Below are 27105 nucleotides of genomic sequence, written 5' to 3' on the forward strand. Positions count from 1 at the left end.
TTAAGAGTCCCTTGGAGTGCAAGGAGATCAAACCAGTCCATCCTAAAGGAAATCAGTCCTGAATAGTCATTGGAAGGACTGATGCTCTAGCTCCAATCCTTTGGCCACCTGATGGGAAGAGCTGACTCATTGGAAAAGACCCTGATGCTGGGAAAGACTGAAGGCAGGAGTACTGGAAGATAGAGGATGAGATGGTTGAATGGCATCACCGACTTGATGGACATGAGTTTGAGCAAGCTCTGGGAGTTGGTGATGGACAGGAAAGCCTGGCGTGCTGCAGTCCATGGAGTCACAAAGAGTCTAACACGACTGAACTGAACCATAGGAGAGGTCCTCTGGGGTCCAACTTTACCTATAGTTCTTGTGACAAATGTGAAAAGACTTCATAAGATGGCAGCAGGTATCTGGTTTTTTTTTTTTTTTTTAAATCATTCCACATGTTTGAGAATAGCTAACACCAATAACCGCGCGCCAGGCACTGTTCATGCATTTCCTTAATTCTTCTCACATTGTTCTTAGAGGACAAGCGGTATTCCCATTCCATCCTATACATGAAGAAACTGAGGTGGAGCGGTCTGGTAACTTGCTCAATATCACACCGCTAGTTGGTTTAAACAGTCAATATTTAAAAATCAATATCTTGTCTACATCCAGCAGCGACCAATCAACATATTTTGGTAGGGTGGCTTCTCCCGGAAGCCAGAAGCGCTCCGCCCCGCCTCTTGTTTCTCTAAAGTCGAGTATCCAAGGGAGTCAGAGGAAGTCGCACGGCGCTCACACTTACCACGGCCGGCGCCCCTCGCGGGCAGCTAGCTAAAGCCGAGGTGGAACTGGCGGAAGTGACGTTATCAACGCGCGCCCGGAGTCCTGTGGGATCGGGAAGGGTCGCCGTGGCGGGCGCCTGGGCCGCTGGGTGCTGAACTTCGTTTTCTCCGACCGGTAGTCGTCTCTGCAGTGACTCCAGGTAACCACCCTGTTAGCTTCTCTCTCAGAATTACTGCAGAGCGGTCACTGCAACGACTCCCTAGGGATGGTGGAGCGGAGGGGCGCGGAATGGATCCGGAGACCGCGGGGGCCGTTCCTCTGGCTCGCGCTGCCGCCCCTTCGGCCAGTCCCGGCCGGGGCTCCCGCCCGGCGCCCTCTGCGGTGTTTCGAGAGGAGCTTCCCTGTACGAGCGCTGGCGCCGGGAGCTGGTGGGGCCTGAGGCAGCACAGTCCCGCTCATCCGGAACTCTGCCATCCCTTAATTCTCTTTATTGAAAGGCCTGTGCCCACCTGTCTTGCTACCAGCAGGGGTAGTTTTATAATAAAGTTGCGCTTGAGACTTTTTAACGTTTTGTCAGAGGCCGGAGACTTCAGGCACGTTGGGGCATAATACACAAATACAAAGGTGTCCTTGTCTAGGCCCTGGACAGTGTGGTTTTTGCATGTAATACTCTAGGTAGGCGTCTCTGAAAAGATTATTCTTGATTGAGGTACGCAGACACGAGGAGACTATGCAGAATTTATTGATTCTTTTCCCTTATCAGTGATTATCTCCCCAAAATATCAAATTTGATGCGTCAGTTACCAAAAGATGAGGAGATGCTGCAAACAACTCTTTTCTGAGGATAAGTTAGTGCAGTAATAACTGTGCGGCTTTAAGAACACGGGAGGAAAGACGGTCAGTACCATCACTTCGAATTAGAGATGAGCTCTAAACAGTGATAACATTAGGCCTCAACTACTTCCTCAGATTTTTTCTCTAGACTTAGTTTGCAGAACGGGGTCAGGAGCCACCAGTTTCTGGATCAGTGTGTTCGTTATAAATGAGTGGTTTCAATCCTGCCCTCATTGTCTCTTGCCTCAACCATAGCAGTGACTCTTAAACCGAACTTCCAGCCTCCAGTTTTGTCTCTTAGAGTTCATTCATACTCTTGCTACAGTAGATCTACTCATGGTGCACTTCAAAACCTTGTCACTGCTTGTATTGCTTATCTAATATACATTTGCTGTCTCATCCCCTGTAGGAACAGTCCATGCAGTCATGCTTGGTTTGTTGCTTGCATGCTCTTTCACTTTTTGTCTCTTTGTGCTTAACCTTTCTTCTGCCTGAAATGCTGAGTGTAAATTCCTACTCACCTTGCTAGAACCAAGTTAGATGGTCCTTGCTTTATAAACACACTCTTCTGAACACTTGACAGTTCACACTGCCTTCTTTTCTCCAGCATGTATGCATGCATTTGGGGCCTCCCGGGTGGCTCAGTAGTAAGGAATCCACCTGCAGTTGCAGGAGACACCAATTCGATCCCTGGGTTGGGAAGATCCTCTGGAGAAGGAAGTGGCCACCCAGTCCAGTATTCTTGCCTGGAAGATCCCACGGGCAGAGAAGCTTGGTGGACTATATAGTCCATGTGGTTGCAAAAGAGTCAGACATGACCTAGCTATTAAACAAAAGCATACATTCATTCATCATCAACATATTATATGTCAGACACTGTACTAAGTGTAGAGATTACAAGGACATATATTCATGGTTTCTTCACTCAAAGGGCTTAGCATAGTGTGTGTCTGCTGTTACAGCACTGAGGTTTTGCAGTGATTATTTGCATATCCTATACAAATTGAACTCTTTGATGCCAGGGACTATATATATATATATATATATCCTCTTAATTTTTATATTTGCAGCACTCTGTTGTTGTAATAGATTAACAGTGTCCAAAAGAGGATAATTTTCTTACATGTCTGTTTTCGGAAGCAGCTTTCTCTGTGTTTGGTCTGCTTTCCCCTGATGGGTATGTAGGATATATAGTCTTTGGAGTCCTTTGTCCTTTCAGAATCACTGCCAGGTTCTGAGTGCTTTTTTATACAAGTACGAGCTTGAGGTACATGCGCATCTTTGACATATAATTTGTAACTTTAAGATCTATATGTTCTGTGTGAGAAAACTTTAACAGATTGGTAACATTTAAACTGAAATCTAATAGTAATAGCTGACATTTATCCTGTGCTTACTGTGTTATAACTGGATGCTGTTCTTAAGGTATTAATCAGTCCTGTTTGAATCAGTTGGTTCTCACAGCAACCTTGAGCACAGGAGTCCATATGAACTAAACTGAATAAAAGGTCTTTAATTAGTCACTCAGTTCTTTAACCTAAAAGTAATTTCAAATGTGTAGCCAGTAAAGAGATGATTTAAGGAAAGCCAGGTACGGGCATCGGAGAAGGCAATGGCACCTCACTCCAGTACCCTTGCCTGGAAAATCCCATGGATGGAGGAGGATGGTAGGCTGCAGTCCATGGGGTCGCTAAGAGCTGGACATGACTGAGCGACTTCACTTTCACTTTTCACTTTTATGCATTGGAGAAGGAAATGGCAACCTACTCCAGTGTTCTTGCCTGGAGAATCCCAGGGACCGGGGAGCCTGGTGGGCTGCCGTCTCTGGGGTCGCACAGAGTCGGACATGACTGAAGCGAGTTAGCAGCAGCAGCAGCAGCGGCAGCAGCAGCAGGTACAGGCACATTGGTATTTATGTGCTCTGAAGAGGTAAAGTGTTACATATATAAAAATATAATGTCTTATTTTTATGTCTGTACAGCTTCAATCACAGTATGTTATTTATTTAAGGTAGTTTCTCAATAAATGATCATGCCAAAGTGTATTGGATACAATTAAAAATTTATTAAACTTAATGCCCAGGACATTATAGAGGATAGAAAACTGAATGACATATTTAAAAACTTTAGTACTGTGTATACAGTGCATAATAAATATTTCTACTCAGATATGACAGTTTGCTTAGGAATTCATTTTCCTTGGATATTTTTTTCCAAAAGTTTTGAATGCTGTAAACATTCAAAACTTAACATTTAACATTATAAGACTATAAATCGAACACATAAAAAAACAATTTTTGTCCTGTTGACTCTTTTGCACGCAGTCATGAAAAACTTGGAAGGAGTAAGAGTTCAGCTTTGTAAGGTGAAAAGGAAATGGATTCCAGAGTAGCTTGATTGGGTTTTTACATTTGTTTTTTGTATAACCGTGAAACTGATTTATAAGGCTGCATAGCTTACCTGTGTTCTTACATTAAACTTCAAATCTTTTCAAAGCAGCACCGCTGTTTCTTGGTGTGCACGAAGATAACCCACAGAGCCGAGCAAGTCGCCAAGAATAGTGTGCTGGGGATGCTCTAGGAAAAGACTGAATGCTGAGGCAATTTCCAGTCCAGAGGTTTTTGATTTGCCAAGAAGGTGAACGTCATGGATCAGAACAACAGCCTCCCACCCTATGCCCAGGGCCTGGCCTCCCCTCAGGTAATGCAGCTGGAGGGAGGGTGCATATAGGACAGGACCTGCATTGTTAGAGACACTGTAAAAGGGAAGGAAGGGAATTAAGCCTCTGTTGTTGAAAATGGACTTATGTTTTTTTAAGTCTTCTGTATTTCATTGATAATTTCCTTCAGATTTTTAATAGGCGTGATAATGTTTAATTTGGGAAGTTTGGAAGCTAAAATATATATTTGTCTATAAGACTTAATCTTTTGATAAACACTTATGAAAGTGGTCTGAGTGATTATAGAGTGTTTGATTTCATAAGTAACCTAATTATTTTCTAGCTTTATCTTTTCCTTTTTATGTTTAAAGTTCCAAATAACATACCTGCTTTTAAAATTTTTAAATAACTTCTGTTTAAAAATACCCATTTTAAGTGTGTGTTTTGACAAGTGTATGCACCTTTGAAAGTTCTGAAACATTTCAGTTAGCCTAAAAATCCCTCTCTGCCCCTTAACAGTTACTCCCCTAGGCCCAGGCAAAGGCTGATCCACTTTCCAGACATAGAGATAGTTTTGTCTGTGCTAGAATATCGTGCAGGTGGCATCATACCAGTCAGTATGTGCTTTTTGTGTGTCTGTCATCTTAACCCAGCATAATGTTTGCATATATCAGCAAATTCCTTTTTATTGCCAAGTGGCCCTCTTGTGTGGATGTACCACAGTTTGCTTTCCAGTTGCTGACATTAGGGCCGTTTCTAGGTTGAAGCAATTATGAATAAAGGTGCCAGTACTCTTGCCTGGAAACTTCCATGGATGGAGGAGCCTGGTGGGCTGCAGTCAATGGGATCACTAAGAGTCGGACACGACTGAGCGACTTCACTTTCACTTTTCACTTTCATGCATTGGAGAAGGAAATGGCAACCCACTCCAGTGTTCTTGCCTGGAGAATCCCAGGGACCGGGGAGCCTGGTGGGCTGCTGTCTATGGGGTCGCACAAAGTCGGACACGACTGAAACGACTTAGCAGCAGCAGCAGCTGTATGTGTATATTCTTCATGTCTGCTATGTTTTTATTTCTCTTGGGTAGATACTTAGGAATGGGATTGCTGGGTCATTGTGTAAGTGTGTGTTTAACTTTATAAGAAAGTGCCCTGCATGTTCTCAAGTCCTACCAGCAGCATGTGAGAGTTCTCGTTGCTCCACACCCTCACCAGCACGTTTTCACTTGAGTCTAAATGTAAAAGCGTTTTCCTGTTGACTTACGATCTTGAGCATTTTGTCAACTGCTAATTAACTGTTTATGTATCTTCATTTGTAAAATGTCCTTCACATCTTTTGCCCATTTTTTTATTGGTCTGTTTGTTCATCATTTATTGCATTTTGATTGGTCTTTATTCTGCATACAAGTTCTTTCTCAGATGTATGTATGGTAGATGTTTTCTCCTAATCTGTGGCTTAATTTTTAATTTTCTTAATGATATCTTTCAAAGAATGGAAATTCTCAATTTTTTCAAAGTCTTAAACCATGGTTATCCTCTAGAGCCTGAAGGGTTAAGCATCTTCCTAAATTCTCCCGTGTTGTTTATTGAATTTCACACCTAGGTCTACTTCCACATCCTAAGCTCTTACCTACTATGCTGCTGTGCTGCAGTGAAGAAAAAAGTGATGTGTGTGAGATGACGGCTTAATAGCCCCATTTGTTCTTGGATGGTGCCTGTCTTTGCACATCTCACCTGCAGTTCTACCAGCCAAGTTCTGCAGACACTTGACACCAGCCAATCTAACTGATTGTTCTCTAACTGTCCACAGGGTGCCATGACTCCTGGAATCCCTATCTTTAGTCCAATGATGCCTTACGGCACAGGACTGACTCCACAGCCTATTCAGAACACCAACAGTCTGTCTATTCTGGAGGAGCAGCAACGGCAGCAGCAGCAGCAGCAGCAACAGCAGCAGCAGCAGCAGCAGCAGCAGGCGGCAGTGGCAGCCGTCCAGCAGTCGACGTCCCAGCAGGCAACCCAGGGGCCCTCGGGCCAGACACCACAGCTCTTCCACTCACAGACTCTTACGACTGCACCCTTGCCGGGCACCACTCCCTTGTATCCCTCCCCCATGACCCCCATGACCCCCATCACCCCTGCCACGCCAGCCTCAGAGAGCTCCGGGATCGTGCCGCAGCTGCAGTGAGTTCTCCTTGTGTGTCCTGTCCCTGCCCTGGAGGGACCCCCCTGCAACTGCGCTGCTGTTCTTTGTTCTCAGATGGATTGATTTATTTGTGTGGTATTAGTGGTGATCATGCATCAAAACTTGCTTTATCTTACTTGAGAAAGGGAAGGAAAGCTGTCTTAGTGAGTCAGTGACCCCAGTAAAGGTCTCTCATAACATCTTCAGAAATTTGGTAGCTGTGCTTATATGCTTGGCCAGTGAAGTCCAGTTTGGATTGCATTATTGTTGTCGACGTTTCGCTGTAGCTGATTAACCAGATAAGCCTTATATAGTCTCCCTTCCTTGTGGTATTATAAGTCTTTGGAAAGATTAATTGCAAAGTCACAGAATCATTATTGTTCATAGTGGTCCTTGTTTTTCTTCATTGTTTATTATTATAAGGGCTGCATATAAATCTTTGAAGAGTTGTGTCCTTCCCACAAGCTGAGGATGGCTGTTCTTGCCCTAAATGGATTTTTCTACCTATGTGAAGTGGGTCCTGTATATAATAGAAAAGGGGTAGGGGGACAGGTAGGGAAAATTTCTCCTCCCTGAAAAACAGATATCCTCATATCTGTCAGTAAGAATTATATAGCTTTTGCCATTAGGAAGCTTATAACCACATGAAGGGTTATTTGTAATAAATACATCACCCAGTTTTCATGCAAGTCATTCCTAATCATTTTTAGAAATAAGTAATGTTTAATCATGGATCATGACTGTTACACAGAGACCTAAATCTTGCCCTGGGTGTTTGTTTGATCTGAAACAATTAAAGAAAACAAAATAGTTTTAATGATTTTAGAAAGATAAGCACTTATTAGTTCATTTTTGTAAATACCATATGCTGTTGTCTTGCACAGTTACCTGGCCCCTATGCCCATTTAAGTTTGCACCTTTGGTTTAAATTGTAATTTATACCCAGTTCAGATGGGTGTTTATTTCTTGCCAGCACCTTAATATTTCTGGTATTCCACAAAGCATCCCAAAAAATTCACAGAACTGTGGAAATTAAATAACATACTTTTAAACAGCCAATGGATCAGAGATCACAGGGGCAGTTAGAAAATAGTTAAGACAAATGAAAATGAAAATACTGTATAGGGCTTCCCAAGTGGTGCTAGTAGTATAAAGAATTGCCTGCCAATGCAAGAGGCACAAGAGATGTGGTTGGATCCCTGGGTCGGGAAGATCCTCTGGAGTAAGTAATGTAACCCACTTCAGTATTCTTGGTTGGAAAATTCCATGGGCAGAGAAGCCTGATAGACTTAACGGAAGCCTGATGGAGCACAAAACATTTGGGATGCAGCAAATGTGGTACTAAGGGTGAAATTTATAGCTGTAAATGATCACATTAAAAAATAAGGAATATTTCAAAGCAATAACATTACAACTAGAAAAAGAGCAAACTAAACCAAAGCTGTAAAAGGGAGTTTTTGTCTTCTGCCTGCCATGCTGTGGGGCGCAGGCGCCTCAGCACAGTTATGGAGGTGCTGCTCCAGAATACCAGTTGCTCCCTGACATCAGGGGGAGCAGAGGGCAGGGTGGGGGGGCCCTCAAAGAGAGGAGAAGAGAAAGAAAGTTAAAAGTGTTCATTGGACCTACATAATAAATATTGATGTTTGGTTTTCTTGATCTACTGAGAGTTAATTGGAGGAAAAAGGTTTCCTTCCTTTGTCAGAGATGATTGAATTTTTGTTTGTCCAAGATACTTAATTTGAAAGAAGTGAGAAAGTCATACCTCAGTTAGGAGCCATGCATATACAGAGCAGTGTCTTCATCTGAAGATGCAATACTAATAGTTATTACTTCATAGTGTATTGTAAGTACTAAGTGAGGTTATCTATGTATGTTGGCGTGGTGTTTGGTACTTGTTTAAACACTTAATGTCAGCAATTAAAAAATTTGTTTAATTTAAAAAAATTAGGAAAGATTATGTTTTTTAGATAATTAACAGTAAATAATCGTGTTTTCTTTTCAAATTTCTTACAGAAATATTGTATCCACAGTGAATCTTGGTTGTAAACTTGACCTAAAGACCATTGCACTTCGTGCCCGAAATGCTGAATATAATCCCAAGGTCAGAACAACTGTATCAAATAATAGTGATAACAGAATTTTCTTCCAAAGGTCTTTAGATTAAAAAGAATAAGTTGTGTTTAAGTTTGTCGACACCAACAAAAGAAGAATTTAAGGCAAAATATGTAGCGTTTTTGTTAAATAACTGCCAAGTAAGAGATTGCAAGAATATAGCAGTCCACAGGATAAAGTTTAATATACTTATTGTAAGGGGATCATGTAAAGTTACTGAACAAAATATGTAGTGTGATCCCATTTGTGTTTTGAAAACTATAGAATAGAATGCCAGGCTACTTGGAATTTACTTCAAAATAATACAATTGGAGAATTGGGAAAGGGGCATATGAATGAGACAAGATTAGCCAAAAACTAGTAATTGTTAAAGTTGGATAATAAGTACAAGGAAGTTTAATATATTTTTCTACCTTTGTATAACTGCCAAGTTTTTTTTTTTATATAATAAAAAGATTAAGAAGAAAATACCTACAAATTTTCAGATTTTAAGATAACAACCTAATGCACAGGGCAAATCCGTATGAGTGTAGCATTATAAGAATTAACTTTTTGTCTATCATAATTTTTTTAAGTTGAATACATAATTTTACATATTTTTTTTCCTAATGAAATGATAGTAGTTATCCAACCAGTAAAACTGGTTAAAGGAATTTAGGAAATGTAAAAAACTATAGAAGGAATTTAGAAAATGCAAAATAATTAGACATTTCCTGGGACTTGTATAAACTAGAATATAATGCTAGCGTTTTTACATGGTGGTAAAGTTAGAAGGAAGACAGACTGTAGTTTTTAAATTAAAATTGTTAAAGCTATCTAACTTGTCAGAGTCATCCTCATTAGAAATATGTGAAGTTTTTGCGTGTAATCAGGTAGCAGATACTACATTTTTAGAGAGGCCATTGCATTTATATAAATGCCAATATATCAGTGCAGTTTCAAAAAGTCTACAGGATCAGGGAGGTCACTTCACTGTGTGTTGATATGCTTGTAATGTGATATAGTCCTTCTGGAGGTGGAATGGTTTGTAAGTTGATTTGCCTAAAAGATCATTAATAGAACAGAAAATGTACAGTTAAAGGTTTGCAGATGTCACTTATCTTCAGCTGTTGGGATGTGCGTGGCAGAACACACACGTCTCGGTCCAGCTGCCTCTGTCGTCACAGTTTACATGTTTGTTTCCTGTGCAAAAGCTTGTGTGCCACGTGGTGATGGAAGGGAGTCCTGTAAGGAAACGCACGACAGGGGTCGTGACTGTCTCAGTACCAGGTCCTTCTCGTTATTTGGGATGTTCTTGTTGTTGTGTAGTTCTCCTGATGGAAGTCAGCAGTCTGACCTCATTAACTGTTGTCTCTGGCTGTTGTAGCGTTTTGCTGCTGTAATCATGAGAATAAGAGAGCCCCGCACCACTGCACTGATATTCAGTTCTGGGAAGATGGTGTGCACAGGAGCCAAGAGGTGGGTTTAAAGGAGTTCATTGTCCTGGTCTGCATGTTACAGAGAGATGGCTGTGTCATGGTATCCAGATGTTAGGCTACTACTTAAATACAATCACAGTGTTATTGTTGCTTTCAGTATTAAAGTAGTTGATTGTCATCACCTTAGACAGTGGTGGCTTCATTTTCTTAAAAATAGGCGTTAGTTTAAGATGTGTGTTCCAACCTGATTTCTGTGTAACTCAGCATGTGTGCGTGCCAGACTTCTGTGATTCGTGACCCTGCACTTGAGAGCCTTTTGTCAACAGTGATGTTACTGCTTTTGTTACATAAGCCCTGCACTGCTAAGTCATATTTTATCCAACAAGTAAGTTCTAGGAATGGATAAAGAAAGACATGACATAAAAGAGGAATTAGTGTATGCATTCTTTGAGTATAAATCTCATCAGTATATTCCTATCAAAATGACGCTTGTTGGTTTTTATCTCAGTAGCAATTTGTGGGCTTAAATACAGCAATATTAATGATAATGGTGATGCTGATAGCCCCATAAAATCTGGGGCTATCAATACTTTGGTGAATTGAAAGGTATTCATTTGGTAGGCCTACAGTTTTCTATCAAGGATGGGGGGAAGTTTCTCATCTAAATAATTGTGTTAGCTGACTTTGAGTATGAATAGCTCACTTTTTCTTTCCTAGTGAAGAACAGTCTAGACTAGCAGCAAGAAAATACGCCAGAGTTGTACAGAAACTGGGTTTTCCAGCTAAGTTCTTGGACTTCAAGATTCAGAACATGGTGGGGAGCTGTGATGTGAAGTTCCCTATAAGGTTAGAAGGCCTTGTGCTTACCCACCAACAGTTCAGTAGGTAAGTCTAAAGTACATGGTGGTTGCTTTTGTCAACAATTTTAATTTATAATCTATTTAAACATTGTTCATGATAAGCAGAATAATTAGTTCAGTTCAGTTCAGTCGCTCAGTCGTGTCCGACTCTTTGCGACCCCATGAATCGCAGCACGCCAGGCCTCCCTGTCCATCACCAACTCCCGGAGTTCACTCAGACTCACGTCCATCGAGTCGGTGATGCCATCCAGCCATCTCATCCTCTGTCGTCCCCTTTTCCTCCTGCCCCCAATCCCTCCCAGTATCAGAGTCTTTCCCAATGAATAATTAGTATGTAAGAACAAATGATATACTGATAGGTATATTTATTGTTGAAGTGTCTTCCTGATTTCTTTGGTAATACCTACTGTTGTCACCAGCCTCCTACCTCTCTATCTTCTAACTCAGTGACACCCAGAACTCCCCTTTACTGGCATGAAATTGATTCCCTTCTGTATGTTTCATCATCTTATTGCTCAATAAATACATTTTAAATGAATAAATAAAACCCACAACCTCTTGTATCAATTTTTCCCCCAGTTGTTTGAGTCTTTTGTTCTCCTTCCTGAAGAAGACTTCAAAGGCAGGTGGTCCCTGATCACCTCTCACAGCTTTTCTGCTCAGAGCAGCCCCACGGCTTATCATGCCCCTCTTGCACCAGGACCCTTGCACATCCCACTTTTATCCCTGGCACACTCTTTTGTCACTTTTTACCTAAGAAACTCCCACTGGCATTTCATGTATCCATCCCAGCATCTCCCTTCCCCAGAGAAGCCTGCCTTGAATTTTCCAGTAACTTAAACGCTGTCATACATCCTATTTTCAATCTGACAAAGTGAGATTACTAGAACAAAACTACACCAGTAGTGCATTTAGTCAGATAACTGGCACCCACTCCAGTACTCTTGCCTGGAAAATCCTGTGGACGGAGGAGCCTGGTGGGCTGCAGTCCATGGGGTCGCACAGAGTCGGACACCACTGAGCAACTTAGCAGCAGCAGCAGCATACCAATAGTGCATTTAGTCAGATAACACGGGGCAAGGTTCAGTCTCCAACCAGTCTCTCTGCTGTCACTTTGGTTAAATTGCCTGAGCAAACGTAGCAGCTAGAAGATATTTCACTTTAAGGAGATGAGATGTGAATAATTAGAGAATAAACTGTGTGACTGGCAGATCTTATAGATGGATGATTACTGGGCTCTTTTAAGTTGATATAAACTTGTCCAGAATGAAACTTGATAAAGATCAGAGACTACAGAACATATTTATAAAACTCTTGTTCTTATGTCAGGAAATCCAGATTCATTAGCAACAGAGTTAGTTGGTCTTCAAGTGCTGGTGACAGGTCAGCCTCACTGGCCGCAGAACTGGGCTTCACCCTCATTAGTCTGTGGCTGCCCCAGTGCTGTCCCTTGTTCAGGTCCTCATTTTTTCTAAAGGCATGAGCAGCTGTTAATTTAAACTGTTTTTGCTATTTTCCTTCTAGTTATGAGCCAGAGTTATTTCCTGGTTTAATCTACAGAATGATCAAACCGAGAATTGTTCTCCTTATTTTTGTTTCTGGAAAAGTTGTATTAACAGGTAAGTTGTAACAGAAAGTAGTGGTTGAAGTTTTGAAAGGGTCGAGAATGGCATTTTCTCAGTACTTAGAAGAAATATCACAGTGTTGGGACAGTTAACTAGTGACTTGCAGAGAAGCTTTGCCCCTTTTCTCTCTTCCCCAACACTGATGGGAAACATCCACCAGAGGCGGTGAGCTGAGGAAACTCAGATCACAGACTTGCTGATTGAAGCATCACCTTGGCAGGGAGGGGTGGAGGTGAGCATTACATTGCATAATAGATGGTGTTTTAAGTTGGGTACCATTGTCTAAAACCTTGGTTTTCCTCGGCATTATCATTCTGCCTCAACAAAGGAAGATTCAAAAGAGCTTGGTTAAAAGCGGCAGTTGAGAGTAAGACTCCATCTCTCTCAGCTGCTGCCCTGCTGGGCTCTGCCCTGGTGCCGAGACCAGCGCTGTCACATGGGCAGACTGTAGGCGTGGAAGGTGGGGTCATCTGTGTTGTTGCTTTGGTAATTTTTTTTTAAAAGCCAAATTAAGAAAATACCACTTTAAAAACAAAAATATGATTTTGACAAGGGATTCCATTGTTAATGTTTTAATGCCTGCATCTGTCTTACTGGATATGGAGAGAATTGTGCTTTTGTGGTTAAGAAATGCCATTTCAGACTCTTTTCTGCTCCACTTGTCTTCGTAGGTGCTAAAGTCAGAGCAGAAATTTATGAAGCCTTTGAGAACATCTACCCTATTCTGAAGGGTTTCAGGAAGACAACGTAATGGCTGCTGTGTTCTCCTGCCTCCCCCACCCCCTTTTTTTTTTTTTAAACCAATCAGTTTTGGTACACTCAGTGGTGTTGTGGACGGCCCCACGGGGTAGAGGATGGGCGTCTGGTTGTAGGGTGCGGCACCAGGTGAAGCGCCCTTCCACGCGCACCCCCGTGGGGTGCCGGAAGGGGTGTTGTTTCTGCACAGAGAACACCAGAGCGTCACTGTAAGTGGCTCAAACTGTGCTGCTATACGGGCAGTGCTGCCTGTTATTTATATTTAGATTTTAAACACTTACTGCTGTTGACAAGTTGGTTTAAGGGACAAAACTAAGTGTTAAAGCCACCTCAACAATTGATTGGACTTTATTTTGTTTAATTTCTTCCCCATAAACCACAGTTTTTATATTTCTACCAGAAAAGTAAAACTGTTTTTTAAAAAGTGTTGTTTTCTAATTTGTAACTCCTGAGGGTTATTTTTGTGCCAGACACATTCCGCCTTTTCAGTATTGCAGGACAGAATAGAAATGTATTAATGAAAACAAATGGCTGTACATATTTTTCTTCCTTCAGAGTACTCTGTACAATAAATGCTGTTTATAAAAGTGTTAGATTGATGTTGTAAATGAAACTTTGTAAGATTCATGTGATCATACTGTTAAAAAATTGTATTTTAGATATAATGCCTGAAACCATTTTAGTGTGTTTGCTTGCTTGCTTCAATCAGCACTTCATTGTTGCCATGAAAATGGCAGAACTGTGAAAATGTACAGTTGCTCACAAAACGTGTTTATTACATCCCATATATTGAGCACCTTCTATTTCCCACAGCCCTTAATTCTCACAAAACCTGTAATCAGGTTTTGTTGCTCTTACACGAGGCAAGCAAGCTAGGTCCCACCCCAGGTTACAGAGCAGGTAAGTGGCAAACATGGCTTCTAAGCCAAAGGCCTTCATGGTTAGAACTGGGGTAGTCCAACAGACTAACAGATGGGTGTCTTGTGCTCGTGAATATCAGGTTAACATGTATAAGTTTTGGGGTTTCATCATATGTGATGTGTGTGATTTTCTTTTTAATTGTAAAAATTGTTTTTCAGACAGCTCAGAGGTATATAATCAGAAAGGTAAGTTTCTTTCTTCCTCTTCTGTTTTCCCTGGTGTTTCCTCAGCTCTCTTCTGTTCAGATTCTTTCCCTTGGGGGTGCTTTTCTCCATATTTGGAGAATACAGTAAAGCATATGTTGATTTTATGGCTCCATTTTGTAGTCAGTGTATCATACACATATTTGCATGACAGACATACTTCCATGACATGGAACTCAGTGGTGTCATATCATCCCTTGAATACCTTAATACATTTAACTATCTCCTGAATTACGTTATCATTTACGTTATCTGCAGTGTTTCACTATTATAAACAGTGCAGCAGGGAACGTCCTTTTGTGTTCTTGTGAGGAGTACAGGTGTTTCTGTAACAACACTCCTAGGAGTCACTGTATTAAAGAAGTTATACATCCTAGGTTTTAGTAGATCCATACCAGATTATAGTCCAGAAGAAGTCATTAGTGATGTCAGTAATGCAGGAATTCATCCAAAAGACATCATTCCAGTAGTATCTCCTTCTATCCAAGAAAGAATTGTCTCCTCACGTGTAGGTCTTCTCTTAGGTTCTTCAGTAAAGTTTCATAATTTTTTTTATTTAGGGCTTTTACATTTCATAGAAGTTAATTCCTAAGTATTTTATAGTTTCTTATTAATGGTATTTTTCAGAATACTTTAAAATTATTGTTGATATATTTATCTATTTCCAATCACTTGACTGAACGTACATTACAACTTACAGTTGTAAAATGCAGCACACACAGGAAACCCAACACACGTTTCACATATTATTCAGAGGCAGACACCCCAGCAGCCAGCAGCCAGAACCTTGCGAGCCATCCCAGAAGCTCCTTATGGTCCAGTCCAGACACACACCCCGTAACTATTATCCTTTGACAGTAATTACCAAACACCAATATCGATTAGTCTTCCATTTTAATAAATCGGTATGTTTTTATGTCTGTTTTATTCCGGAAGTTCCCCATCTCACTTAAGGAAATTTACAGGCTTGTTTGGCTAGTGGTTTCTTGGTCTATTTTGCTGTTGGCAAACTCCAGACGGTGCAGTCAGCACACCCTCTTCTGTTTCCTGTGGCTGCATCTGAAGGCTTGATCCCTTTATAGAGACTGTAAATAGTGGTTTTAGGAGTTGAATGTCTGATTGTCTCCTTCTCATTGATCTATTAATTCCTTAGGTTGTATAAGATGAAATTTTAATCACTTTTTCATTATTTGTTGGAAAACTTTTTTTATAGTGATATACTTCACATAGCAGGATAAATGCTTACTTTCCCTTTAAAATTTCTCAAGACAAAAATGCCTCATTAAGTTCATATTAATACATCCAATCCAGACTGCAGGGCTTTTAGTCAGCTCTGTATTTTTTAATTTATTATAATTGGAGGATAACTTTACAATGTTACAATGGTTTTTGCCAAACATCAACATGGATCAGCCACAGGTATACGTGTGTCCCCATCAGCTCTGAATTAATGTATTTTATGCTTAGAACCCTTAATTTTTAAAGACACATGGGATGATGAGTTAGAATAACAGAGTACTGCCACCGATATGATTATCAAAAGCACTGGAACGTTTCTTCTTCACTATAATCTGAATTGTTGAAGGACGAGACCGGCACTCAGTACCTGAAATGAGGAGGTGGATGCACTGCTCTCTACAGCGGGGTTAGCTGCCTGGTCAGGTGGTGTCCAGGCCAAGCCCAGGGTTGGGGGGATGGTGGAGTACATGGTTTGGCAGTTTGATATCCTCTGCAGGAGCAGTTGCTGGGTCTTGCATCAATCATTTCATGGTCATCATTAAGGTTTTTAAATGTGTCTTCACATTTCTAGAAACAACTGAGTTACCTTTTTTATCTAAGTTTTAAAATTGTTTAGTTATTTCAACTAGTTGCTTTTTTTGGACATGGCTGCCAAGTCAGTGCTGTGATTTGGATGTCTGTGTCCAAGTGGAAATGCCCTGTGAACTCCCTGTCATCTCCAGACCATGGCAGGAATATACACGTAAAGTAGCTTGGCCGATTACCACACGCCTGCATGTCTATACAAACATCCAGGGATGTCTCCAAGTAGAACATAGTGAATTCACTTAAAAAGTCCTTAGCAGTCAGGGTGCTGTCCTATTTTGGCAAACTTACATCTGAGTTACAGTTTGGACTCTGAAGGTCCCAGGAGATCAGTTCTCCACTGAGCTTCCTGCCAAGTGTGTGACTCTTGCCATATTGTCTCTCAGTAGCCACAGGCTATGTCCCCTTAATGATGGGTGATTCTCGCTGACTTAGCACTCCTAGCTTCAGGACTGTAATGCCATTCTCTCCCTCTGAAAGTTGTATTTAAGTCTCTCCATGGGATTCCATACTGCAGTTTCACATTTAGTGCTACGTGTAACTATTTTATATACACACCTTTGTATGAATTACATACACACCTGGTGGCTCAAGATGGTACGGAATCCGCCAGCAATGCAGGAGACCTGGGTCTGATCCTAGGGTTGGGAAGATCCCCTGGAGAAGGGGATGGCTACCCACTCGAATATTCTTACCTGGAGAATTTCATGGACAGAGGAGCCTGGCGGGCTACAGTACATGGGGTTGCAGGGTCGGACACGACTGAGCGACGACTACTACAGTAGTAACACTACTATACACACACCACCGAGTAAAAGGCTAGGACTTCCTGATATAAAAGTATAATGAAGTAATCAAGTCGGTGGCATTAGCAAGTGATGTTACGCCGTTCTAGGTTGTGTTTATGGCAGCAGTGCATTTCAGGGTTAGCAGGGCTGTTAACCAGAACTAGCTGTCAGTCTTGAAGCAGTGATGAACAGCAATGTCTCCAGGTTTGCCTTAGTGCTGGGCAGGCTTCACTGCTGCTGAGAGAACTGGGAATTATCACAATGTAAGTGTGTATTGCTTGGGGTGGGAAGGAGCCTTAGCACTGATTTAGGAACCACTTGTGTAAACAGAGTATCCCTCATTTGAAAGCCTCTTCAGGGCCTCCCTTAGGCCCAACAGTCCCTGGGGCCCAACCCAGAGAAATTCCAGTGGCTGATTCCAAATCATTCCTCGGGTCTGCCTGCTACCTGGGCAGTGCTGAGACAGGCAGATGGAAAGAGAAGACCATCGCTCTTGCCTTTCAGTCTGTGGTCTGTAAGCAGTGCCACTGGCTGACTAAGGTCAGTTTTGAGGTAGAGCTTTTCCAAGTCAGCTCTTCTGATCACAAATCTACTCATTTTTCTGATCCTGCTAACTGTTGCTTTCAGAATTAGTGGGTATCGAATTCACTGTACTAATTAGTCAATGATTAGTGATTAGTGAATGATTTTCCAGGCAAGAGTACTGGAGTGGATTGCCATTTCCTTCTCCAGGGGATCTTCCAACCCAGGGATAGAACCCAGGTCTCCCACATTGTAGGCAGACACTTTACCGTCTGAGCCACCAGGGAAGTCCAATTAGTGAGTGGGGTTCAGAATTTTCTCACATTCTGGGCTTCCATGTAAACTGGAGCCTGTGACAATCACCTGATTATTAAACATGTCTCTTGGGATTTTACCCAACTATTTTTCTCTTGAATTTTGCAAATTTTAGGGGGAAAATGCTCTGAGTGATAGTTTGACTTAATTAGGCACATAATCCATTTTTATTATAAAAAGAAATATAAGTAAAAAGATCTTAGTTCTTTTTAAATATAACTTAAAATTAAAAAATTCATTTTAAACATAAGTAAAAAGTTCTTGGTTCCACTGTTGAGTTCACATCTACTATCTCTGATTTTTTGATACACATACACATGTATATTTTTACAAAACCTTCAAAGTATGAATACCATCTATAATGGTATTATAGATGAGATGGTATTATAGATGGGGTGGTATTATAGATGGGGTGGTACTATAGATGAGGTGGTTTATAGATGAGATGGTATACAGATGGTATTGTCTATTTTACTTGATCTGCATATAGGTCTGTATCATTAAGATGGTAGCCTCCTGCTAGATAGATATACCAGAATTTATTGAATTCCCTGCCACTGGACATTTTTGTCTAACATTCAGACAATGTAAACAACACCTAAAACATCATCTTTGTGTATCTCTGGTACAACTGTTTCCTTAGGATAAAGTTCTAGAAATGGAACTGCAAGGTAGAAGAGATTATGAATATTTTAAGACTTTACACCATTGTCTTTAGGCTGCATCTGTTATATCTTGCTTCCAAACAAATTCCTCTGTGTAGCCAATGCCCAGTTTACAGCTTTCAGCACAGGTGAAGATGGCCAGGACTCCCCAATCGACACTCCTGCCCAGTCTGTCGGCCTTCAGGTAGTTGAGCAGCTGAGGCATGACCTGAGAAAAGGATGGCACAATCAGAGCTCTCCTTGGAGGTGAGGAGCACACAGTTTTCAACAGACCAGATCTTCCCTGCCAGGGCTACTGTAGGGATCCCGATCTCTCAGTCTCCACATTTTACAGCAAGGTTGCAGACATTACACTGGTAACTTACTAACAATCTAAAAATACTTTACAGCTCTGTGTTTCTTTAAAGCCCCTCTTTATATTTGGTGTCCTTTTATCTGAGAAAGAAGTTCCCAAGTATAAGATTGGCTGATCTGTTTAACCTGGCTGTTAATTATTTTTTATTAATAATAATGCCACAAAAATAGGGCAGAGGCTTCTATTTGGGCAACTTTATTTTGTGTTATTTACAACCTGAATAGCAGATGCCGTTACTATGACTCTGAAGAAACACTACCGTGGAATACAAAAAGACAACCTACTGACGTATTTGTTTAGACTAGAAAGGGGTCTGAGGAGTCCGTGGTCTGGGAGTGAGTGGAGGCAGCACTGCCACCACTGCTATCAGACTGCTGTACGTGGGTGTCAGGCACCAAGAACCAGTCCATTTTGGGTCAGTCCTCAAATTACCCTTTCAACCGTTACGAAACAACTATGACTTTATAATGTTAGTGAATCGACAGTTCAAGAGTAGTTTCCACCCAACCCAAATGGATCCTGACACTAATAATCTCTTTTCGGCAAGACAAATCTTATCTTAATCATTACATTCATTTGTTCTAACAAATCCACAAACCAAGACTAAACAGAGCAAGGGTTCTAAAATACTCCTCTCACGAAGACTGAAGCTATATTATTTTAAATTATAAAGGTAACAACAGAGGCACTAAAAATAACGCTATAACCACACTGGGAAGCAGGGGGTGGTCCAGGTGGCATAAGTGACGTTTAAACCCTCACTACTGCGGAAGCCAGTCAATAGCGTCTATAAACTAGTAAACTGATAAATCTCAGAAAAAGCAAGCAAATTGGAGGCAGAAGTAACTTCCAGATTAACCAGTAGAGGATAATTCCCTCCTTGGAACATACTGTAAGGTGGGGCAGAAACTACTAATTGTCCTTAAAGGCCACCTTCCACACACAGCGCCCACAGGAACTCCTGCAAATAGATTACTTTGGCAAAGTTTTTTTAATATTTAATAGGGTAAATATATACTAAAATATTCCTTTTCAAGATCCTACCTGGAATTCAAATAATCTCTTAGCACCACAGGGGCAATCTGGAATATCCTTTTCTTTAGGGATATTTTCACCGGAGATCCAGAGCGGGGCAATCCCTCTGCCGTATCTGAGAATCTAAAATCAGTTAGGATCAGTTTAAATCACCAACATCTCATGTTACCTGAGGATCATCTCAAGAAACTTTGTACATACTCTGACAATTGATGAAACACTCATCTGAAAACCGGTTTCCTGCCTGCCTCTCCCCGACTCCCTGGCACATACACACGGCACCCTTAATGCCTGCCTCAGTATCGTCAAAGTGACACTGTCCGCTCATCTGATGCAGGTCATCACAAGTATTTTTCTTAGATGACAATACGGTTAAATTCTGAATTCTATGGCTGTTTTGTGAAGAGACTAACAATAATTTTATTTCCCCATTACCAGGTTTTGAATATAAAATGCAGCCCAGTGTCTCTGCGGACCTTCACACAGATAAGGAGCCTTAGTTGCCAATTTTGAAACGAACAAATACCAAGTGAGACACACTGTTTTAAATACAACAGAAGTAAATTTCACTATAATAAAATGTTACGTAACAACCGAGTGATTTTCCTAGATGTTTCTTGTTAAAAAAGAAATACACATTGCTAAAAACCACCTTCTCAGTATTTAGGACCTAGACCTATTCTTCCTATAAGCCCCTAAGTATTTATTTGCTCTAGTAACTGACTTACGGGAATTTTGCAAAGTCTTTACTGGTTTATATTTATGGTGAAGGAAATTAAGGGAATAAAGTTAATGGAAGAAAACAGGCAAAGGGAAACAGTTGCTGAACACTTACTGTAAGTCTATAATCTACCTTGATCCTCAAAACCACTTTTTTCTTCTCCCTATACTGTAGATACAACTACATCAGAAGGCCAAAATATAACCCAAGGAGCCAGGAATCCTCACACCACGAAAACCCATTATTCTTTTCACAAAGTCAGTGATTTCTCTACGAATGTGTCAGGTTAATGTTTTAAGTCAAAGGTCCCTGTTGGAAAAATGGGCCAAAATTTCTTCTCTGTCTTGCCATTAGTGTCTAAACTCCATGTGTTACAGGCAACAAAAGATGTTTATCTCTGCTGATGGTTTTAGAAAATGACTGTATGATACACAATGTAACCTTTAGTCTTTCCGTAACTATTAAAAGGATCAGCACTACAAACAGCTTTCCATATGGACCACTTGTGTGAAGGAATCCCACAGACAAGAGACTAACTGTATTAGAAAAAGTTACTTCTACACAGGTGTGTTTTTTTTTCCTGGCGCGGGGGCGGGGTGGGGTGGGGTGGGGGTTTTTGGGATCTTAGTCTCCCCACCAGGGATCGAACCTGGGCCCCCAATAGTGGGAGTGCAAAGTCCTAACCACTGGACCACCAGGGAATTCCCAACTCAAGATTCATACCCCTACACCACTTGAACAGCAGAAGGAGCTATATGAGTTCCATTTTACCTGTTCTGGTTCAAGGGATATTTTAGTTTTAAACTTCTGGAAAATTCTATCTTCCTTAGATTCATGTTTTGCCATGGATTCCAATTCTTCCTCATGTGCTTCACCTGAAAAATCATCAACATTACTATTATGGCAACAGGAATAACCCACATGCAATCTTGACAATAAACACATGCAGAGGAAAGCCAGTTTTTAAACAACCAACTTAGTGTTAAATCAGACAGTGAAGGCCTGATGTTTTCACAGGTTTGCCCTGTTTTGGTTCATTAACATCTGTGCTTTAAGACTACCTGACTTTCCAGGTACTCCATGAAGCAGCATTATTCTGCTGTTTCTTTAAAGAGCTTCTCCTTAAACCTTCAAATTAAGAATAGACCCCAAGTCCCAGGCTCAGGACTGAAAAGGATACTCCCAAATCATGAGCCCTTCTAATTCCTATGTCCTTCACTTGTCTGAACTCTTATTTCCAGTTTCTTTCTGCCCCATCTCTCCTTTCCCAACTGGTACACTCATTCAGTCATCACAGGCTCACTGGACCTGTCAGCTCACACTTTCACTCTTACCTCTGGAATCCCAGCTAAATGAATCACCCTGTCCTGAACAGCCAAGAGTCTTTGTGACTCAGAGGGTATTTCTGATATCCTGAATGTGAACTATAAGCCAGTAAACTGACATTCTAATGTAAAATTTAATTTAGAATCTAAAAATCTACATTCTGTGGTGATTAAGAGATCAAGTTCTAAAGTCAGTAAGGTGTAAGCTCAAACTCCAGTTCTGAAACTTAACTTTGGTCAGTTATATGCCCAAACAAGTTATACCCAGAACCTCAAATTCCTCACTGCAAAATGAGGTACTGTTTTCAATGTATTGTTCTGATGTGAAAATCTCAGTGAGATCATGCACAGAAGGCCCATGCTACGTGCTGTACAACAGAGTATGTGTTGGAGAAATGCTGGCTCCTCCTGAGCACAGGCACTGCTCTAGCACGTGACCACCGGGAAGTAACTGACAGAATCATGGACCTGAAACTTGCTAGGTAAGAGGGCGCCTGCCACCCACCAAACACTGCAAGGCACTCTCATGTACACCATCTCAATTTGAGAAACAAATCTTGGAACCAGATAAACTTTCCAAGTTTCCAACATCTTGTGAAGCCCCACCCAACTGACCACCTGGATACACCCTGTGACACTTCACAGGAATCAAAATATACATTGTATATGCCAATGAGAGGAGTACAGAAAGGATATCTTCAAATGAGACAGTATTTGAAAAGTACAGGTTGAAGCCTCCCAAGTGAGTCGCTCAGTACTTCTCTTCTCAGCATATTGAGCCCTTTCTTTCAAGTATTATATTCACTCACTTAACAAATGAGTTTTGAAACAGATTCCTTACCCATGGTTCCTATAATCTCTGATTCATCATCTCTTTCCACAACTTCAGGCATAATCTCATCTTCTGTTTCTATTACAATTTCAAATTCTGGAAAAAGGAAGTTGTGATCTGGAACTGTATTGTCCAAATTATCTGAAACAAAAGGTAACTAGCATCATTAGTGATCATTTAGTTTTAAGAATCAAATAATTTCCTTTTTCTGAAATGTATTCCATGTCATAAACAGTATTCCTTAGAAACTAACACATGTAGCTCCACCATTGTAGATTATGGTTCATACATTACATGACTGTATTAAAGCATGGTTGGGATGTGAGTGGGTGAGAACTCACAGCTCCTTCTTCATAAAGGTGTTTATGTCACTAGTTAACCAAAACTCTGAAAATTATTACACCTTTTCTAATGTTAACCTTTATCCTCAAAATGAAAGATTTGGCCTACAGACACCAGGAAACTGAGCTGATATTTAAAAATTAAAAAAGAATTGACTGACCTGTCTGTGCACAAGCCTGCTTATGTCCTAATCTCCAGTCCAGACTCTGATGCTCCTTACTGCAGTAATGTGCCTTGTGACATCTGGAGCATCTTTTGGGGCCTGAACAGCCACAAACTCTGCAGAGATGTGCACCAGACTTGAGGTGGAGATACACAGACTCTCCTGTCTCTGACGGAGGATCCTCAGAAGGTGGCTCGTAGGAGTAGAAGTCATTTTGCCTGGGGAGCTGATTTCTGAAAACTAAGGGGAGAAAAGGAGAACTGTTAATGAATGATTTAAATAAAACAATATAGCAATTCAAGTATTTGAGCCTTCACACTGGACTGAAAAAAAACATTCATTTTTAAAAAAGAAAAACTGAAGACAGTTTTCACGTGCAAAGAGCTTATTTTTTGGAAACGGAGAAAAGAAGGAGAAACTTTTACAGTTCACACAACTAAATACGCCCTTACAGTTTATTCAAATTAACAATAATAGGTAAAGTCAGACTACAGAAAAAAGTGACAATTTCTATTACCTGAAAGTAACCTACCACACCTATTACCTACTAACTAACCAGAAGGCTGGCGGCTAGGAGTGGGCGAGCACGCGGGACGCCCCGACCCCTGCAAGTGCTCGGGGGTTCTGGGGGGGAGAGGCCGGCGGGGTACGGGGAGCCCGGGCGGTTTCCTGAGGGGAGAAGCCGGCAGGGTGCCGGGTGGGAGAGGCCAGCGGGGTACGGGGGAGGCCGGGCGGCTTCCGGGACCCAACCCGGAGCAGAGGCCGCAGCCGCTCACCGCGCAGGCCGCAGCAGCACGGCGGCGTCCGGCAGCAGAAGAGGAAGAAACAGCGGTGGAAGGCGTCGGCGCGGCCCGGCAGCGGCGCGTACACCTGCAGCAGGAAGGCCATCGGGCGGCCACACAGCGGGCAGGCCAGCTCCGGGGGCCCGGGCAGCCCGGCCGCACTCAGCCACGCCGGCCGGCCGCCCACCTTGCTTGGGAACTGCTCGCTGCGCAGCCGCCACGACGGCGCCGCCTCCACGAAGCCCAGCTCCGCCGGCCCAGCGCTTTCAGACGCCATGGCGTGGGGTGTAGGCTCCTCGGTCCACGGAACCGCCGCCACCGCCGCCGAAAGTCGGCGCCGGAAGTGCGGAAGGCGGGCCAAACGTGATTGGACGACAGCGCAGAGGGGGCGGGGACACGGGGGGACCGGATACCCGGTTTCCGGTCCTTGCCTGGGGCTGAATAGAAAATGTCGGGTCCCTTGTTAAGTTCGGTTCAGTGGCTCAGTCGGGTTCGACTCCTTGCGACCCCATGGACTGCAGCACGCCAGGCTTCCCTGTCCATCACCAATTCCCGGAGATTGCTCAAACTCATGTCCATCGAGTTGGTGATGCCATCCAATCATCTCATCCTCTGTCGTCCCCTTCTCCTCCTGCCTTTAATCTTTCCCAGCATCAGGGTCTTTTCCAGTGAGTCAGTTCTTCGCATCAGGTGGCCAGAGTATTGGAGCTTCACTTCAGCCTCAGTCCTGCCAATGAATATTCAGGACTGATTTCCTTTAGGATTGACTGGTTTGATCTTGCAGTCCAAGGGACCCTCAAGAGTCTTCTCCAACACCACAGTTCAAAAGCATCAATTTTTTGGCGCTCAGCTTTCTTTATAGTTCGACTCTCACTTCCATACATGACTACTGGAAAAACCGTATCTTTGACTAGATGGACCTTTGTTGGCAAAGTAATGTCTCTGCTTTTTAATATGCTGTCTAGGTTGGTCATAGCTTTTCTTCCAAGGAGCAAACGTCTTTTAATTTCATGGCTGCAGTCACCATCTGCAGTGATTTTAAAGCCCCGCTCCCCCCGCCCCCCAAATGAAGTCTGTCACTGTTTCCACTGTTTCCCCATCTATTTGCCATGAAGTGATGGGACTGGATGCCATGATCTTAGTTTCCTGAATGTTGACTTTTAAGCCAACTTCTTCAATGTAGTCTTTCACTTTCACCAAGAAGCTCTGTAGTTCTTCTTACGGTGACAATATACAGCCTTGACATACTCCTTTCCCAATATTACCTAGGAACCTGGAATGTTAGGTCCATGAAAGACTAGAGATCTCTTCAGGAAAATTAGAGATACCAAGGGAACATTTCATGCAAAGATGGGCACAACAGAAATGGTATGGATCTAACAGAAGCAGAAGATATTAAGAAGAGGTGGCAAGAATACACAGAAGAACTGTACAAAAAGGTCTTAATGACTGGGATGATCATGGTGGTGTAATCACTTGCCTACAGGCAGACATGCTGGAGTCTGAAGTCAAGTGGGCCTTAGGAAGCATCGTTATGAACAAAGCTAGTGGAGTTGATGGAATTCCAGCTGAGTTATTCCAAATCTTAAAAGATGATGCTGTTAAGTGCTGCACTCAATATGCCAGCAAATTTGGAAAACTCAGCAGTGGCCACAGGACTGGAAAAGGTCTGTTTTCATTCCAATCCCCAAAATGGGCAATGCCAAAGAACGTTCAAACTATGGGACTGAACTCCTTAATATCTCTATACATATTACTATAAATATGTCTATACATCTAGATACAAAAATCTGTAGACATATAATTAGGAAGGTCTCTATACATATAACAATCTATGTACATATAATTATAAATATCTATGTACATATTGATATGTTAACTGCTTCAAGACCTTAAGCCATCATTCATATGGTGGAGACCTGCTTACACAGTGAATAATGCAAGCAACAATCTTATTAAATAGACAAAACACGTCATACTGCTAGAGCATAATAAGATTATACTACAACAGAGAGAGATAGAAAGCATAAACAGTTTTAAATCAAAGAGAACACATCAAAGCAATGATTAGTATAATTACTTGAAATCTGGTCACAATAAACCATCCAGTCCACAGGGGAGCCAGCTGAAGAAGTTAAATTCTGGAAGATTCAGTTAAAGAGGAAAAGATAAATGTTTTATCTTTGTTTACAAAGGTATACTTTATCAACGCATTGATACATACTTGTTGATACCTTGTATCAACCTACACATACTCCTTTGAACTCATGTAGCCTCTTTCATCTTCAGTCATTCCAAACATGAACCTCCAATCTGTTGCAACTTTGTCTGGTCATTTTTCTCAATTTTATAACAGAAGGATAGAAACTAAATGTATTTATACAGACCAGTAAAAGATACTAGGATGTCTTAGTCTAATAGGTTTCTTTGGGGGTGGGGCTTAGAAATCATTTAAAATCTCAAGTATTCTTCCTCCTCCATCATTTTCAGATTCCTTTGAGATGCAAAAAGCTTTGGAAGCAGTGTTTAATATAATCTGAACTTGCCAGGTATTTCTCATTCTGTGTAAATGCAGATCTGAGAGGTAGAATTCGATGGGTACAAAAAGAAAAAAATCTTGAATGTAGGGACATTAGTAGAAATTGGGAAAGGCATGTGACCAGAGAGCAATCACAGTGGATCAATCCACCTCCATCACAAATGTGAACAAGCTTATCTTGATAATAACATTCACAACGGAGGAGTTAAAGTGTTACCGTGAAAAATTTCATACAAAAAGGATAGAGGAAAAGTTTTCATGGTAGAATACACCTTTCAAAGAGCCTGTAAATTCCAGATAAACGTTTCATTATTTGAAATTTAGAGTTTATTACTTAGAAGTTTTACCGACTGTTCAAAGAAATGTAGATCACCTTCTGATTCACAAATTTGATTCACACTCAACAGGACTTAGCTACAATCATTGTAGCTTATCCAAAAAATATTGAGCTACAGATCTGACAAGAAACATTCACTCTCACATGGAATACCACAATTGTCTTCACATATTGCCTACTATAGTCAGACCCTTAGTTCACAGTCCATGTAAACTCATACTGTG

At 41.5% G+C, this 27105-nt stretch overlaps 2 protein-coding genes across 8 annotated transcripts; one reads left to right on the top strand and one right to left on the bottom strand.

The window, feature by feature from the left end:
- The first annotated feature begins 814 nt into the window (after positions 1-814).
- TBP (TATA-box binding protein) lies at positions 815-13802 on the top strand. Of its 7 annotated transcripts, none has more exons than XM_070377094.1 (9): positions 841-964; positions 3349-3528; positions 4095-4298; positions 6067-6440; positions 8455-8542; positions 9920-10011; positions 10689-10856; positions 12356-12450; positions 13128-13802. In XM_070377094.1, the coding sequence occupies exons 3-9, from the start codon at positions 4245-4247 to the stop codon at positions 13205-13207; spliced, it is 951 nt and encodes a 316-aa protein (XP_070233195.1). In that variant the 5' UTR covers positions 841-964; positions 3349-3528; positions 4095-4244; the 3' UTR covers positions 13208-13802. The 7 variants fall into 7 exon arrangements, with proteins under 7 accessions (XP_005908740.2, XP_070233192.1, XP_070233195.1 ...); XM_070377092.1 differs by having other exon boundaries at positions 4098-4298; XM_070377095.1 differs by having other exon boundaries at positions 3349-3493.
- A 4131-nt stretch (positions 13803-17933) lies between these two features.
- Positions 17934-24336, bottom strand: PDCD2 (programmed cell death 2). Its single transcript, XM_070377090.1, has 6 exons — positions 24000-24336; positions 23221-23463; positions 22728-22859; positions 21333-21436; positions 19850-19963; positions 17934-18658 (listed from the first exon to the last, which is right to left on the bottom strand). The coding sequence occupies exons 1-6, from the start codon at positions 24280-24282 to the stop codon at positions 18500-18502; spliced, it is 1035 nt and encodes a 344-aa protein (XP_070233191.1). The 5' UTR covers positions 24283-24336; the 3' UTR covers positions 17934-18499.
- Positions 24337-27105: the final 2769 nt, after the last annotated feature.

This window comes from Bos mutus, chromosome 9 (genome assembly GCF_027580195.1).
Source record: "Bos mutus isolate GX-2022 chromosome 9, NWIPB_WYAK_1.1, whole genome shotgun sequence".
NCBI classification, from domain to species: domain Eukaryota; kingdom Metazoa; phylum Chordata; class Mammalia; order Artiodactyla; family Bovidae; genus Bos; species Bos mutus.

What these genes read in the sequence shown, in the direction of transcription:
- PDCD2 (XM_070377090.1), bottom strand. Translation starts at nt 24,282, where the DNA reads ATGGCGTCTGAAAGCGCTGGGCCGGCGGAGCTGGGCTTCGTGGAGGCG. An exon ending in GCAGGCTTGTGCACAGACAG is followed by an intron (nt 22,860 to 23,220) that starts GTCAGTCAATTC and finishes CTTTTGTTTCAG; the next exon opens with ATAATTTGGACAATACAGTT. An exon ending in AGAGATTATTTGAATTCCAG is followed by an intron (nt 18,659 to 19,849) that starts GTAGGATCTTGA and finishes TCCTTTTCTCAG; the next exon opens with GTCATGCCTCAGCTGCTCAA.
- TBP (XM_005908678.3), top strand. Translation starts at nt 4,245, where the DNA reads ATGGATCAGAACAACAGCCTCCCACCCTATGCCCAGGGCCTGGCCTCC. An exon ending in ATGCTGAATATAATCCCAAG is followed by an intron (nt 8,543 to 9,919) that starts GTCAGAACAACT and finishes TGGCTGTTGTAG; the next exon opens with CGTTTTGCTGCTGTAATCAT. An exon ending in GTGTGCACAGGAGCCAAGAG is followed by an intron (nt 10,012 to 10,688) that starts GTGGGTTTAAAG and finishes TTTCTTTCCTAG; the next exon opens with TGAAGAACAGTCTAGACTAG.